General features: G+C 39.3%; 1 protein-coding gene across 3 annotated transcripts in view; it reads right to left on the bottom strand.

Annotated features, from left to right (window-relative positions):
* The window catches only part of NVL (nuclear VCP like), a 103,800-nt gene that overhangs the window by 28,892 nt on the left and 60,042 nt on the right, over positions 1-14,866 (bottom strand). For all 3 annotated transcript variants that reach the window (XM_032635632.1, XM_032635638.1, XM_032635645.1), the window contains one exon: positions 3,861-3,967. In XM_032635632.1, coding sequence (XP_032491523.1) covers positions 3,861-3,967 — 107 coding nt within the window. The remainder of the gene's footprint in view (positions 1-3,860; positions 3,968-14,866) is intronic.

Here is a 14,866-nt window from a genome sequence, read left to right as displayed (position 1 = left end):
AAATCAGAACACTCCCTAACACCATACACAAAAGTAAACTCAAAATGGATTAAAGACCTAAATGGAAGGCTGGACACTATAAAACTCTTAGAGGAAAACATAGGCAGAACACACTTTGACATAAATTGCAGCAAGATCTTTTTTGATCCACCTCCTAGAGTAATGGAAACAAAAACGAGAATAAGCAAATCTAACTAAACATAAAAGCTTTTGCACAGCAAAGGAAACTGTAAACAAAACAAAAAGACAACCCTCAGAATGGGAGAAAATATTTGCAAATGAAGCAACCGACAAGGGATTAATCTCCAAAATATACAGACAGCTCATGAAGCTCAATATCAAGAAAACAAACAACCCAAACAAAAAATGGGTGGAAGATCTAAATAGACATTAACCAAAGCAAACAGAATCTCACTATCATAGCCTCTAATGACAGAGCCAAGGAAAGGGAGAGAAGTGCCTTGATGCATCATTATCAAACTCGATTGATACAAAGAAACAAGTACACGTAACTAAAGAAGAGGTTCTTAACTTTGGCATTATTGATATTTTGAGTTGGAAAATTCTTTGTTGTGGGGCTGTTTTGTATGTTGTAGGATGTCCAGTAGCACCATCACTCCCCTGCCTTGGTGATAAACAAATGTCCCGAGACATTGCCCTTGGGGTGAGATGGATTGTTGGTGATGGTAAAACTGCCCTAGGTTGAGAGCCACTGAACTAAAGCAATGTGTTTTCATGGCTTTGACCACCAGCTATGTACTGATGACAGGAGAAACCATAACCCAGCCAGAGGACTCCTCTGAACTGCCAACCACGGGACTAACATCCTGCTACACGTCTCCCCTTGGATAGTGCCCAAGCATCTGAAACTCAAATGACCTCACCTCCTCATTCCTCAATCTCTTTGTGTTGATAGACACCACCATCGATTCAGCTGCTCAAGCTGAGAAATCATCTTCCTTTTTCTTTACCCCCCTAACTCTATAGTTAATCCAATGTCCTATTAACTAAAACCTTTAAATAGTCCCCACATCTATGTCCTCTTTGCTATTCCCCTGATACTGCCTTAGTTCCGGCATGCCTCATTGTACAACCTTGACTTTCACCTTTCTCCAAGTTGCCTTCCATACTGCCGGCAGTGAGGTCTTGTTAACCCACAGAGCTGATTATCCTCCTGTTTCCGCTCCTGCGGGAGACAGTTATGAACACTGCTCTATGCACTTTTAAGTAAGGGTGGCCCAGTGAAGTAGGAACACAGAATCTTCCTTTGCCAACACAGAAAGAAAATACCAAAAAAAAAAGTTAAGTTTAAAAATTTACCAGTGGCAACCAAATAAAGAAAGGGGGTAAACCTTATGTTGTAAATGTTGAAAAGTGGGTTCCAAGGAAAGAGATCATTCTGGAGTAGCTATTAACTAGGCCTCCATTCCTGGGAAGCAGCACTGAGGAAAGAAGCTAACAAAATCTTATGAATGTCCATTAAGATTCCAATCTGGAGAGCAGCAGTCTTTGGAGCAGATATCCCTGGGAAAAGCTAAACACAAACCTTCAGATATACTATCAGGGGATTTCAGCAGAATCAGGAAGAAACACCAAGGTATGCCATTCCCCAGGAGCTGTGCAGCACTGGGGGCACAAGCACATGGGAATGAGACACACTCTGCATGAAGAGAGCAGGTCCAGGCATCAGGCATTTCACAGGGTCTCTTTCAGAAGAGAGTAAGTTCAGGCTTCCTTATAATGGTCAAATCAGTACCAGCTTAGCTCTCTTTCCCACCCCCAGGCTATAAAAATGTGGACAGAAAGCAATTAACCAGACCTCAAATTGTATGTGTGAAGTGTAGGAAAACTAGTTCCAGGTAGAGTGAGAGGGTGATGAGAGAACTCGTTCACTCTACACTGGGACAAAGAGAAGGTATGGATGAAGTAACCATCAGTAACCATCAAGTTCATTTCATGAACTTGGGGGTTCCAATGAAAGGAAGGAAAAAAGGAAAAAAAGAGAAGACTTCAAGTTTAATCACAGTGAGTGCAGTAGAAAAAGACAAATTAAAGCAAGTAGACAGGGGCTTCCCTGGTGGCGCAGTGGTTAAGAGTCTGCCTGCCAATGCGGGGGACATGGGTTCGAGCCCTGGTCTGGGAAGATCCCACATGCCACGGAGCAGCTGAGCCCTTGCGCCACAACTACTGAGCCTGCACTCTAGAGCCCGTGAGCCACAACTACTGAGCCCACGTGCCACAACTACTGAAACACACACACCTGGAGCCCATGCTCTGCGGCAGGAGAGGCCACCACAATGAGAAGCCTGCGCACAACGAAGAGTAGCCCCAGCTCGCCTCAACTGAAGAAAGCCTATGTGCAGCAGCAAAGACCCAACGCAGCCAAAAATAAAATTAAATAAATTAATTTAAAAAGTAAATAAAAAATAAAACAAGTAGACAAAAGATACAGAAGACAAAGGGTATCTAATATAAGAATAATCAGTGACCTTGAAGAAATAAATCCAACAAATGATACAGAAAAAGTATTCATACATACAACACAGAAACATTTCCCTGGAATGAAGGAAGAATTGCACCTACAAAATAAAAAGGCACACCAAACTTCAGTTCTTCACTAGTCAAAATAAAACCCCACTATCACCACCACCAGCAACAGCAACAACAAAAAATTGACAGGGACATATCTTATTTCAGTTATTAAACTTCAGAGATAAAGAATTTTTCAGGGATCCAAGCAGAAAAAGCAAGTCACCTACCGAAGAGAAAACAAAGATCAGACTGACCTCAGACATTTTACAAACACATTCAATGCCCAAACTCATGCTGCAATTTCTACAAAGACCAGAAAGACTGTGTGACCAAGGAAAAATTATATCATTTAATATATCATTTAAGTATAAAGCTAATATATCATTTAATTATAAAGACAACAGGCAGACATTCTTAACCATGAAAAGAACTTGAGGAATACAGTTGAATAAACTACTAATAAATGGAATAAACCGGATGATGAAATACAGTCAACCAAATGACGAAATGAACTAAACTAGAAAACATAAAAGCTGTGGCAAAAGTGCTGGCTGTGAGTACTGTATCTATATAAATGTGAAACTAAGAATATGACTCTAGAACAGAATGTAAACTTGATGACACTGGGCAAATAAAAAATATACAGGGAAGAAAAGCTGGTAAGTGGAAAAAGGGAAATATAAGAATGCTAATTATCTAACTTTCAGAGCAGAAATTAAACTGATGCCATCTAAAATGAAACGTGTACTTGGAAGTTTAATAATTCCTTTAGTTTTGTTTTCTGTTAAATTTCAAATAAATTTAACTTTATTTAAATAATGTGTTAAATTTATTCCCCTTCCTCCTTCTCATTCACTCAACCATCCACCCATCCAACAACCCATTGTGCATAAAGATGTTTGGAACGATGTCTGCACTAAATGTTAATGCAGATTATTTTGCAGTAGTTCAATTTAGGGTGATCTGCTTTCTTCTTTGTATTCACTACTTATGATTTTTATAAAAAGAGCAAAGTCAATACTGTACAGGCATCTTAAAAGTTGGCATATACCAACATGGAGGACAGAATTCAACATTGTGGCTTCAAAACTCAATTTTTCTCTGGATATTTAAAATGGGCCCATATCTATTTACTTTTCATCTCCAAAAGCTTCTATTCCATTTCAAATATGCTCTGAGAACAATTCCTTTAAAGTAACAAAGATCTTATAGGCTGGGCAAATATTTAAAGCTACAGAAAAGACAGTGATTAGGCACCGTAAATGATTAGTTATCTGTATTTAAAATGCAAGAAACATACACAAAAATGTACCATTTCCTTTACTCACTTTTGTGATAGTTTTTAAGATGGCGAGACGATCTGCTGGGGGTGGCAAACCCACAAAGAGTGTTTTGTCCAGGCGGCCTGGGCGCAGGATTGCAGGGTCAATGATATCTAGAGACGAAGGGAGGAAAAAGGCTTAAATAAATGAAACAGAATCCTTTACAAAATATAATTAACATGAGAGGCAGGAAGAGTACATTTTTAAGAGAAAAAGTTGGTAATTTAGACTTTTTTACAGTTAAAAGATTCTGCTCATCCTTAAGAAAGTGAAGTCCACCCGCCTCCTTCCTGCCTCAAACCTACTTTTCCTTCAGGATTCTCAATCTCAGATGAAGACCCCCACCTGCCCCCCCACATACCAGGCAGGTTTCTCCCTTCCCTCTAACTGGAGATACATTCTATCAATTCTATCGAGTCCGCCTCCCATTACCTAGACCCTAAGTCAAGGCCAAATGTAATGCCCCCCTAACTGGTCGTATTTCTAAACTTCCCCTCTCTGGGACCCCTTAGAATGCTGCCAAGGTTATCTTCCTAAAATACATATCCAATTCTCTCAACTCCCGCTTCCCACTGCAGATTGAAGCCTAACACTTGCACCCTCATGTCTCTGACAAGTCTAAGGGTCACCTGACTCTACAGGGCAAAGGTTCTCAAAATTCTGGTCTCAGGAAACCTTTGCACTTTAGCATACAGCATATACTACTGGCTTTCTTTTACTCAACATACTTATTTTGAGATTCACCTAGGTTGTTATTTGTATTAGTACTTAATTCTTTTTTATTGCTGAGCAGCATTCCATTGTATGGGTATGCCACATTTGTTTTTTAGTTCTTCTGGTGACAAACATTTGGTTTGTTTCTAGTTTTGAACTACTACAAACAGAGCTGCTATGAACGCTCAAGTACAAGTCTTTGTATATGCTTTCATCTCTCTTTAGTAAATACCTAAGTGTGGGATGCAAAGCAGTACAGCTATAACACCCTGTAGGTGTACATTTAACTTTAAAAAAATCAACAAGCTATTTTCCAAATGAGTTGTACCATTTTACACTCCCAACAGCAGTAGTATATGAGAGTTCAAGATCCTCTATATCCTTGTCAATACGTTAGTCTTTTGTTGCTGTTGCTGCATTATGATTTAATCTAATGGCACAAAAATTTGAAATTACACCTCTAGATTTCTAAAAGCAAGGTTATGCATACCTCCCTATTCAATTCTGCACTGTTACATTTGAACCATATAGTGAATTTTACATCATGATGGATCAACTTCGAATTCCCATGAAACACCTCAAATTATATAAAATGGAAGCAATTTTTAAAGCTTTGTGTAAAGCTTTCATGCTAACGATAAAAGCCTTTTTTTTTATGGGCAACTTTGGATTATAATGTATCAGATGGCTCTACCTTAAAATGTTGATCACTGAATATCATGGACTTTGAACTGGCTTCTACTCCTAAAAATGTATCATCACTTAGGTGGACAACCAAAAACTCCCTTCACTTCAAAAGCTGCAACTCTGTTTCTTACAAAATAAGATTTGTGTAACCAACTGCCTTCTATGGGACAAGAACTATCTATGGTAATGGTGGGTTCAACTATTACACAGTTATGCTAATACTTTATTTTCAGAAGTGCTGTACAAGAAAATATAAGTATGGCTTCCAATAGGAATGTTATACCTGGACTTGGTACCAAGCTCAAATTTTAGTTTTGCGAGGAAAACCAGGCTTTCAGGTTAAACAACAATTTGTAACCAAACCTTTAATCCCAAGGATTCTCACAAAATATATAACAAATGACAGCATGAAAAAAAATCTTGCACAGCAACTCAAAGTTCAGCTCTACAATGTACCCTTAAACTGGCAGGACACTGGTATCTTAAATAGTCTCAAATTTCCAAATAAATCATGTTACAAAGAGCTATGTATTCATATACAGCAATCACAGAAGGAACTTCTGACCTAAAGCAAAGGTAAACTAATTTCTTGAAACTTCTTCGATTCTACACCAACTGGACAGCCTCTTGTCCAGTGTGAACACCAGTAGAATTTTTAAAAGTCTAATCTAGGTTAAGGGTGCAGCTTTAATTTTTACCTGCTGGCTTGTGTTCACAGTAGGTTTTAAAGACTGCTTGCTTAACTACAGCTGCATACCATATCCCAGCTATGGAAAAAGTCTTTTCAATTTTTGCCAGTTTTGTTTCCATAATGTTAAACATCATACTTTAGCTGGGCAGGAGTTGGAGATTTATTATCAGTCTACGCAAGACTAAAATTCAAAGCAAATTCAATTTTGCTTAAGGGAACATTGTAAAGTAACAATTCTTGATATTACATGCCTCATACAGTCCATTTCAAACCATAGAGAATTACACCTTTATGCATCACTGTGCCAACAGACAGACAAATGTGAACAGCTAAAACATCTTAAAAATGCACCAAGCTTGGACTTCCCTGGTGGCGCAGTGTTAAGAACCCGCCTGCCAATGCAGGGGACACGAGTTCGAGCCCTGGTCTGGGAAGATCCCACATGCCGCGGAGCAACTAAGCCCGCGAGCCACAACTACTGAAGCCCATGCGCCTACAGCCCGTGCTCCGCAAAACAGAAGCCACTGAAATAAGTCTGCACACCACAAGGAAGAGTATCCCTCACTGGCCGCAGCTAGAGGAAGCCTGTGCGCAGCAACGAAGACCCAATGCAGCCAAAAATAAATAAATTTATTAAAAAAGAAATGCACCAAGCTTATGAATTCTCAAACAAAACTTGACTTTTCTGTACATACTCCTGTCAAATGAAGTTATTTCCTGTACAACACTCCTCCTCTTGCAAACTGGTCTTCTATTTCCTTTCATTTGACCTAGATCGGCTACGAGACATAGAGAAAGTTTGGGACGGCTTGTGATTTCTCTTCCAGAACGGCGATTTCTCTCTCTTCTCCTATCTCTAGAAAGGGACCTGCTCCAGCTGTAGGAGAAGGTTCTCTGTCTTGGAGATCTGTGGATCTGCGGCGAGGGAGGCCTCCTCCTTCAATAATCATCTTGAGGGACTTCCCTGGTGGCACGGTGGTTAAGAATCCACCTGCCAATGCAGGGGACACAGGTTCGATCCCTGGTCCAGGAGGATCCCACATGCTGCAGAGCAACTAAGCCCATGCAGCACAACTACTAAGCCTGCACTCTAGAGCCCCCGAGCCACAACTACTGAGCCCACGTGCCACAACTACTGAAGCCCGCACGCCTAGAGCCTGTGCTCCACAGCAAGAGAAGCCGCCACAATGAGAAGCCTGCGCACCGCAACAAAGAGTAGCTCCCGCTCACCCCAACTAGAGAAAGCCCACGTGCAGCAACGAAGACCCAAGGCAGCCAAAAATAAATAAATAAAAATAATCATCATCTTGAGGGTGACGACCCCAAGAAGGAGGTGGGCCAAGATTTCGACTTCTCTTTTCACCATTCAACAGTTCCACTCTTGGGCTCCCCTGGTGGCGCAGTGGTTGAGAGTCCACCTGACGATGCAGGGGACACAGGTGCGTGCCCTGGTTCGGGAGGATCCCACATGCCGCGGAGCGGCTAGGCCCGTGAGCCATGGCCGCTGAGCCTGCATGTCCGGAGCCTGTGCTCCGCAACAGGAGAGGCCACAGCAGTGAGAGGCCCGCGTACCGCAACAAACAAACAAACAAACAAACAAACAAAAACAGTTCCACTCTTACTCGGCCGCCACAAAGTGTTCTCCCATCTAGCTCTGCCTCTCTGGGATCTTCAGATTCAACAAAAGCAAAGCCAGAAGGGTTTCTAGCAACCCACACACTTTGGATGGGTCCACAATGGCCAAAAGCTTGTTCCAATTCGGTCACTACCATTGTTTCTAAGATTACCTACATAAAGCTTACAGTCTAATGGACAGGAATCACAATGCATTTCGCGATCCTGGGCTAGAAACGCGGAGGCTCAAATCCACACACCCTCAGCTGGGTCTTTCCGGTTCCCTCCCGCCAGGCACCCGCAGATGCTCTTGCAAACCCAGCGTCCATGAAATGACCTATAGTTAGTCTTTTTCATTTTAGTCAGTCATTCTAAGGTTTGCAGTGATATCTCACTGAGGCTTTAATTTGCATTTCCTTGATGACTAACGATGTTGAGCACCTTTTCATGTGTTTATTTGCCACCTGTATACTTTCTATGGTGAGGTGTCTGTACAATTCTTTTGCCTATTTTTAATGCCTTTTTTGTTGTTGTTGAGTTTTGAGTTGTGTTGTTGAGTTCATTATATATTCTTTAAGAAATAATATACTTTGCAAGTATTTTCTCTCAGTCTGTGGTTTGTCTCTGTATTCTCTTAGTGGCATCTTTTGAACAGCAGTTCAATTTATCCATCTAAGAAATCTTTGCTTAATCCAAGATAGAAAAAATTTTCTCCTGTGTTTTCTTCCAGCAGTTTTATAGCTATGGGTTTTCATTGGTCTTTGATTCATTTGAGTTAATTTTTGCATATGGTAAAAGATAGGGATTAAAGTTCATTTTTCTTGCCTATGGATATCCAACTGTTCAGCAACTATTGAAAAGGCTATCCTTTTTCCACTGTATTGCCTTTGTGCTCTATAAAAAAAAAAAATCAATTGTCCAGATATTTGTGGGAACATTTTTAAATTCTACTATCCAATGATCTATATGTCTATGTCTATAACAATACCATGCTGTGAAAACACCTTTTATCTTAAATATACAAACAGAGATCTTAAAGCCAGATCTGCATGCCCCAAAATAAAGCTTGATATAAAGATTCCCAATTGTACGTAGAAAGCATTCTTAGTTTAGGACTTTTATAATCATTTAAATTCTCTGACAACATCACATTTAGTATTTTGTTGTTTATTATTTTAAGAAATTATTTACTTATTTTAATTACAGTAAAAAGCATCCTGAGTAATCTATATACCATAAAGTATGTGTGTGTATATATGTGTTAGATGATTTAAACTATGCTCTACCAGAAGCTCTTACAAAATTCTACGTATTACATCTTTTCTCAAAGAAAAGCTGGCTCATACTCAACAATTCTGTTTCACTAACAGGCATCTTTTTTTTTTTTTTGCGGTACGCGGGCCTCTCACTGTTGTGGCCTCTCCCGTTGCAGAGCACAGGCTCCGGACGCGCAGGCTCAGTGGCATGTGGGATCTTCCCGGACCGGGGCATGAACCTGTGTCCCCTGCATCGGCAGGCGGACTCTCAACCACTGCGCCACCAGGGAAGCCCACTAACAGGCATCTTAAACACGGCATATTTAAGACTGAGATCCAGATCTTTTCCCATCACCTGCCCAAACAGGGCCCTACCATTGTTCTTCCCATCTTGGTTAATGGCAATTCATCCTTCCAGTTTTTCAGGCCTAAAACTTGGAGTCATGTTTGATTCCATTCTCCCACATTTATATCCAATCCATTAGCAAATCCTGTCAACTGTATGACACAGTATATTCAGATTCCTTCTACATTCCCAGGTGTCACCTGGTCACTTAGATTATTTTTACAGCTTCCTAAGTGGTTCCCTACCTAATTGTGTCAGAATTTTAGGTGGAAGACTCAAGATAACAATTCTTATCTTTGCAATGAAGAAGTCACCAACAATTCCAAAGATCTAAGGACAAAATCCATTCACTTACAAATGAGACAGATGCCTGAAGAGGAGGAACTCTCCCTCAGATCTGCTGATTAAAAAGCAACTACTATACTATTAAGTATCAAAAAAGCACTAAAATTTAAGAGCTAATGGTAGCAACTTTCAACTTTAGGAAAACAGTATTTTGTTACAAATGGACCCTCAATTTTCAACAATGGTGCCAAGACAATTCTATGGGGAAAAGATCAGTCTTTGCAACAAAGGATGCTGAGACACGTGACTATCCACATACAAAAGGATGAATGGACACCTTCACAACATACAAAAAATTAACTCAAAGTGGATCAAAGACCTAAATGTGAGCACTAAAAGTTTAAAACTCTTGTAAGAAAACATGACCCTGGGTTACACAGTGATTTCTTAGGTATGACATCAAAAGTACATGTGATTAAAAAAAGAAATAAATAAATTGAACTTTACCAATTTAAAATTTTTGTTCTTCAAATGATACCATCAAGAAAGTAAACAGACAACTCACAGACTGGGAGAAAATATATATGCTAATCACAAATCTGATTATGGACTTGTATCTAGAATAAATAAAGAACTCTTACTACTCAATGACAAGAAGGCATTAACCCAATTAAAAACTGGGGGAAGGATTCAAACAGACATTTCTCCAAAGAAGATATATAAACGGCCAACAAGCAAAAGAAAAGATGTTCAGCATCATTAATTATCAGGGGAATGCAAATCAAACCACAATGAAATACTTCCTCACATCTACTACATGGCTATAATAAAAAAGACGGTAACAGGTGTTGGTGTGGAGAAACTGGAAGCCTCATACACTGCCTTGTCACAATTACTAGTGCGAATATAAAACGATTCAGACATTTTGGAAAAGAATTTGGCAGTTTCTCGAAATGGTAAACATAGAGTTACCATATGACCCAGCAATTCTACTCTTGGGTATCGGCCTAAGATAAATTATAACATATATCCAGACAAAAACTTGTACATGAATGTTCATAGCAGCATTATCATAATAGCTAAAAAGTACAAACAACCTAAATGTCCATCAACTGGTGAATACATAGTATGTGGTATATCCATACACTGGAATATTATCCAGCAATAAAAAGGAATGAAGTATTGATACATTCTATAACATGGATGAAACTTGAAGGCATGCTGAGTGAAAGAAGCTAGATAGAACAGCCCACATACTGTATATGATTCCATTTACATAAAATATCCAGAAGAGGGAAATCTACAGAGACAGTAAGTAGACTAATGGTTGCCTAGGGCTGGCAGTGGGGGAAGAATAGGGAGTGACTGCTAACAGACACAGATTTTCTTCTTAGGGTGATGGAAGTGTTCTAAAATTAGATTATTGGTATGGCTGCACAACTCTGTAAATATACGCAAAACCACTGAATTGTATACTTAAAACGGGGAAAATTTATGGTATACCACATATCTAAATAAAGCTGTTTTTTTAAAATTAGATCCTCAGACTAAAGAGATTAACAGTAATGTCTAGTGAAATAAAAGTTATTATAAGATCAGACAGCCTTCATGAATCAGAAGTAGATCTCTTCTTATGATTCATAAACAAATATTTACTGAGTTCTAGGATGCACCAGGGTACCTGTATATCAGCAGAATGCCAGGGCCTATGTTAATTTTATAAGGGCAGTACTTACCAAAGGGCAAGATATACTGGCTTGACCATGGCACCAAGTCATTGTTCAACTGCCTTCAAGAAGCATTCAACCATAATCCAAGGCCATTCAGAATAAATAGGTAAGGGAGCATTGCATTTGACTTGGTACTTAAGTGGCTGAATATCTTACTATAATAAAATCAGTACCTTCTTTTAAGTCACCCACTCTTTCATGTGACAAATAACTGTGGGCTTACAATAGGTAGAAACCCTGAACTTGAAGCTCTCTCTCAAATATAAGACTGCAGACTTATTCCTTGCCTAGAAGAAGCTTACACATCATAATTTACTTATTTATTTTTTGGACTGCACCATATATGGAGAGCAGAAACTCATTCTAGATACTGAATTGCTACTGGTAAGAAATAGACACCTACCCAATAGAAGAAAAAGTAATAAGCTAGTGTGGCCATCTGGGTTACATAACCTATGCGTGCTGCTCAGGAGTGTTTTTAACCAGCTAGATAGGGGTTAAGTGGGAACTGTTCCTCAAATGAGAACATCCTTTACAGGACTTGGTACCTGAAGAATGCAATGCAAAGATGTGTACAGGAGAGTTAAATTTAGGTCATCTGTGCTCAAGATGTAATTTGCACCAGGAGCTCCATCTCCTTTGGTTGAGCACAGGGAACTGGTTTATTTCCAGAAGAGGGTATGGACTTTGGTATACCACACATTAGAAGAAGGCTGTCACAGTTTCTCAGAACAACCAGAGGTAGAATGGTGAGAGGACAGGATTTTAATTTACTTCCTAAAAATCAGTACCTCAAAAATTAGGGAAAAAGGATAAAGACAGAGATGGAAAATAGGTGAAAAGAACTTTAGTAGATCAATTCAAGAGGCTTAAAACCCACCAAGTGCGAAGCATACAAGTGAAACAAACAAAAAAGTCACATAAAAAGGATCAGAATGACATAGAACTTTTAAAAGAAAAAAAGCAATGCCTACAAATTACAAAAAACAAAATTTTCAACTCAAAATTCTATATCCAGCCAGGCTACCAATCAATAATGAGACTAGAATAAAGATATTTTCACATATATAAGAATTCAAAAAAAATTTACCTCCTACATGACCTTTCTTAAGAAAGCCACTGAAAGATAAGCTCTAGCAAAATTTAAGAGTAAAGCAAGAGACAAACATGAGATCAGAAACAGTGCAAAACAAAGGAAAGCAGGAAAGGGAAGTCTTGAAATGACAGCCATTTATATCACAGACCTAGACGGCACCAGTCCAGACTGGAGCATGATAGAAAGCTCCAGAAGGGAGATCTCCAAAAGCAAACAAAACGTCAAATGGAATTGATACATTATCTAGATAAATAATACTGACTGATGTATAACATAGTTGATGAAGAATGGGAACACAGAAAACAAAGCAAAAGAAAAAAATGAGGGTTACTAAATCTAAGAATAAAAAAGGTTTTAGGAGAAGGAAACCTAATCATGCTGCGATTCCTGGGTCAGTGGAGAGAAATTTTTTCAAAGTCATGGTAATGTAAGTGTTGACTAGTGATTTAACCAGAAGTCATAATAAATCTATATTATAATATTGGGAGGCTGGAGTGGCGAGAACAGATGGTGGGCATGGTGTGGCAGTGATGGTGGGCTGGGCTATGTGTGTGGAGAAAGGGTGAATGTAAGATAATGAATCTTCATTCATTGAAAAGAAGTTAATGGGTAGTGTGTGAAATTGATAAGACACAGCAGTACGAGCATATTATTTGAAAATATGGAGGAAACACAGCAAAAAAAAAAAAAATAGCTCAAGGATTTTACCAGTAGAAGCCTCTAGGATGGGGGCTGGGGGACGCAGAGGACCAACAGTTTTTATTATAAGCTTTTCGGTGTCATTTGGTTTTTTTTGTTTTGTTTTGTTTTGTTTTGCGGTACGCGGGCCTGTCACTGTTGTGGCCTTCTCGTTGCGCAGCAAAGGCTCCGGATGCGCAGGCTCAGCGGCCATGGCTCACGGGCCCAGGCACTTCACGGCATGTGGGATCTTCCCGGACCGGGGCACGAACCCGTGTCCCCTGCATCGGCAGGCGGACTCTCAACCACTGCGCCACCAGGGAAGCCCAGCTTTTCGGTGTCATTTGATGTTTACTGATATCTCCCTGTGTGGGTTTTTCTTTTTCATGCCATTCACCAACTGGATCCACAACCTCACAGCTTATTATGGCCATTCTCTTACGGAGTTTGTCAATTTACCAGAGCCGTGTCACACAAAACAAACACTGTTCAAAATCTGAGACATAACAAAACAAACTTCAGTATGCAGAGGTGACTATGGTACAGAATGTAGAGGAAATGAACTTGTGCTTTAAAGAAAATATAATTCGGTGGGTGCCTGAGGGTCAAATCTTGGTTTTGCCACTGCTAACTTATCTGGTGGCAAACTAATTGAAATCTACTAATTACTGTGAGCTTTACAGTGAGGATTACCTGACAACATGGGAAGCACTCACTGCAGTGGTTGGAATATGAGTGCTCACACGATAATCATGATTATTTGGACTCAGGCAGACTGAGATTCAAATTGCTGCTCCACCCTTGTCAGTTCTACTTGGGCAAATAATTTAACCTAATTTAATTAAAATAATTTAACTTTTGCAACAGTAAGTATATACATCATGGTACTTTCCTCACAGGGTTGTTGTGAGGTTTAACAAGGTGAACACTTAACACATTACTGACTGGGGGATTTTTGCAGAAACTGCTGCCTGTGGCCATAATACATCTCTGGTCAAAAATGTGTTAACAAAGTCCTTAGCATTTATTTAGCAAAGATCCATGAACTCCAGTTATTATCACTGATGAGTTTTTTTTTTAATTAAAATTTTTTTTTACTGGAGTATAGTTGATTTGTTGAGTTTTAAGTAAAGAAAATGGGATGGATTTATTTTCACCCCCTTTTAGAGATACTTTAGAACTGAAGACACCTGTGTACTTCTCTCCAAGTGCTCTCCATTTCAGGAAGTAGCAAAACCTTTTACCTAGTTTTTTAGGCAAAAAAGAAATCTAACAGTAACCTTTGTTTATTCTCTTTCTCACATCCACATCTAATTCCAGCACTTTCTATAGGTTTTACCTTCAAAATATATCCCAAAGCGGGGTCAGCTCCCCACTGATCACTTCTTACTTCTCCCACCAAGCCCACATCAATTCTCCCTTGGACCATGGATCTTCTAACTCCTTTGTGTCAAGAACTCCTTTGGGAATATAGCAAAGTTTATGGACTCCTTGTCAAAAAAAGTGTTTTTAAATGCATAAGGCAAAATGCATAGGACTACAAAGAAATCAATGGTACTAAGAGTTATCAAACTGCTAGAAAAACAAAAATTTGATATTAATAATATATGTACTTCCTTATTGATAACCTTAAGCAGCAGGTCTGATAGAATTGTAATTTTGGAGTAGTATGGGTATAAACAGTATTTTGTGATATCTGCAACGACTGTAAGGTGACAGAGAAATAGCTATGATTTTACTGGTTGACGGCTGCAGGCACTACTTGGGCTCGTTGCCCACATTCATAATTCAAGGAGATGCTAAATTTCAGTTAGGGGTTGGTGAAACTGAGATGAAAGTTTTTCACATTCAGGTTCACAGACCCCCTAAATTCTAACCACAGATCCCCAAGGTTAAGAACACCATTTCTGGTTAA

This window comes from Phocoena sinus, chromosome 1 (genome assembly GCF_008692025.1).
Source record: "Phocoena sinus isolate mPhoSin1 chromosome 1, mPhoSin1.pri, whole genome shotgun sequence".
Lineage (NCBI taxonomy): Eukaryota > Metazoa > Chordata > Mammalia > Artiodactyla > Phocoenidae > Phocoena > Phocoena sinus.
Note: the sequence above shows the minus strand (reverse complement) of the source record. Positions and strands in the feature narration are given on the sequence as shown.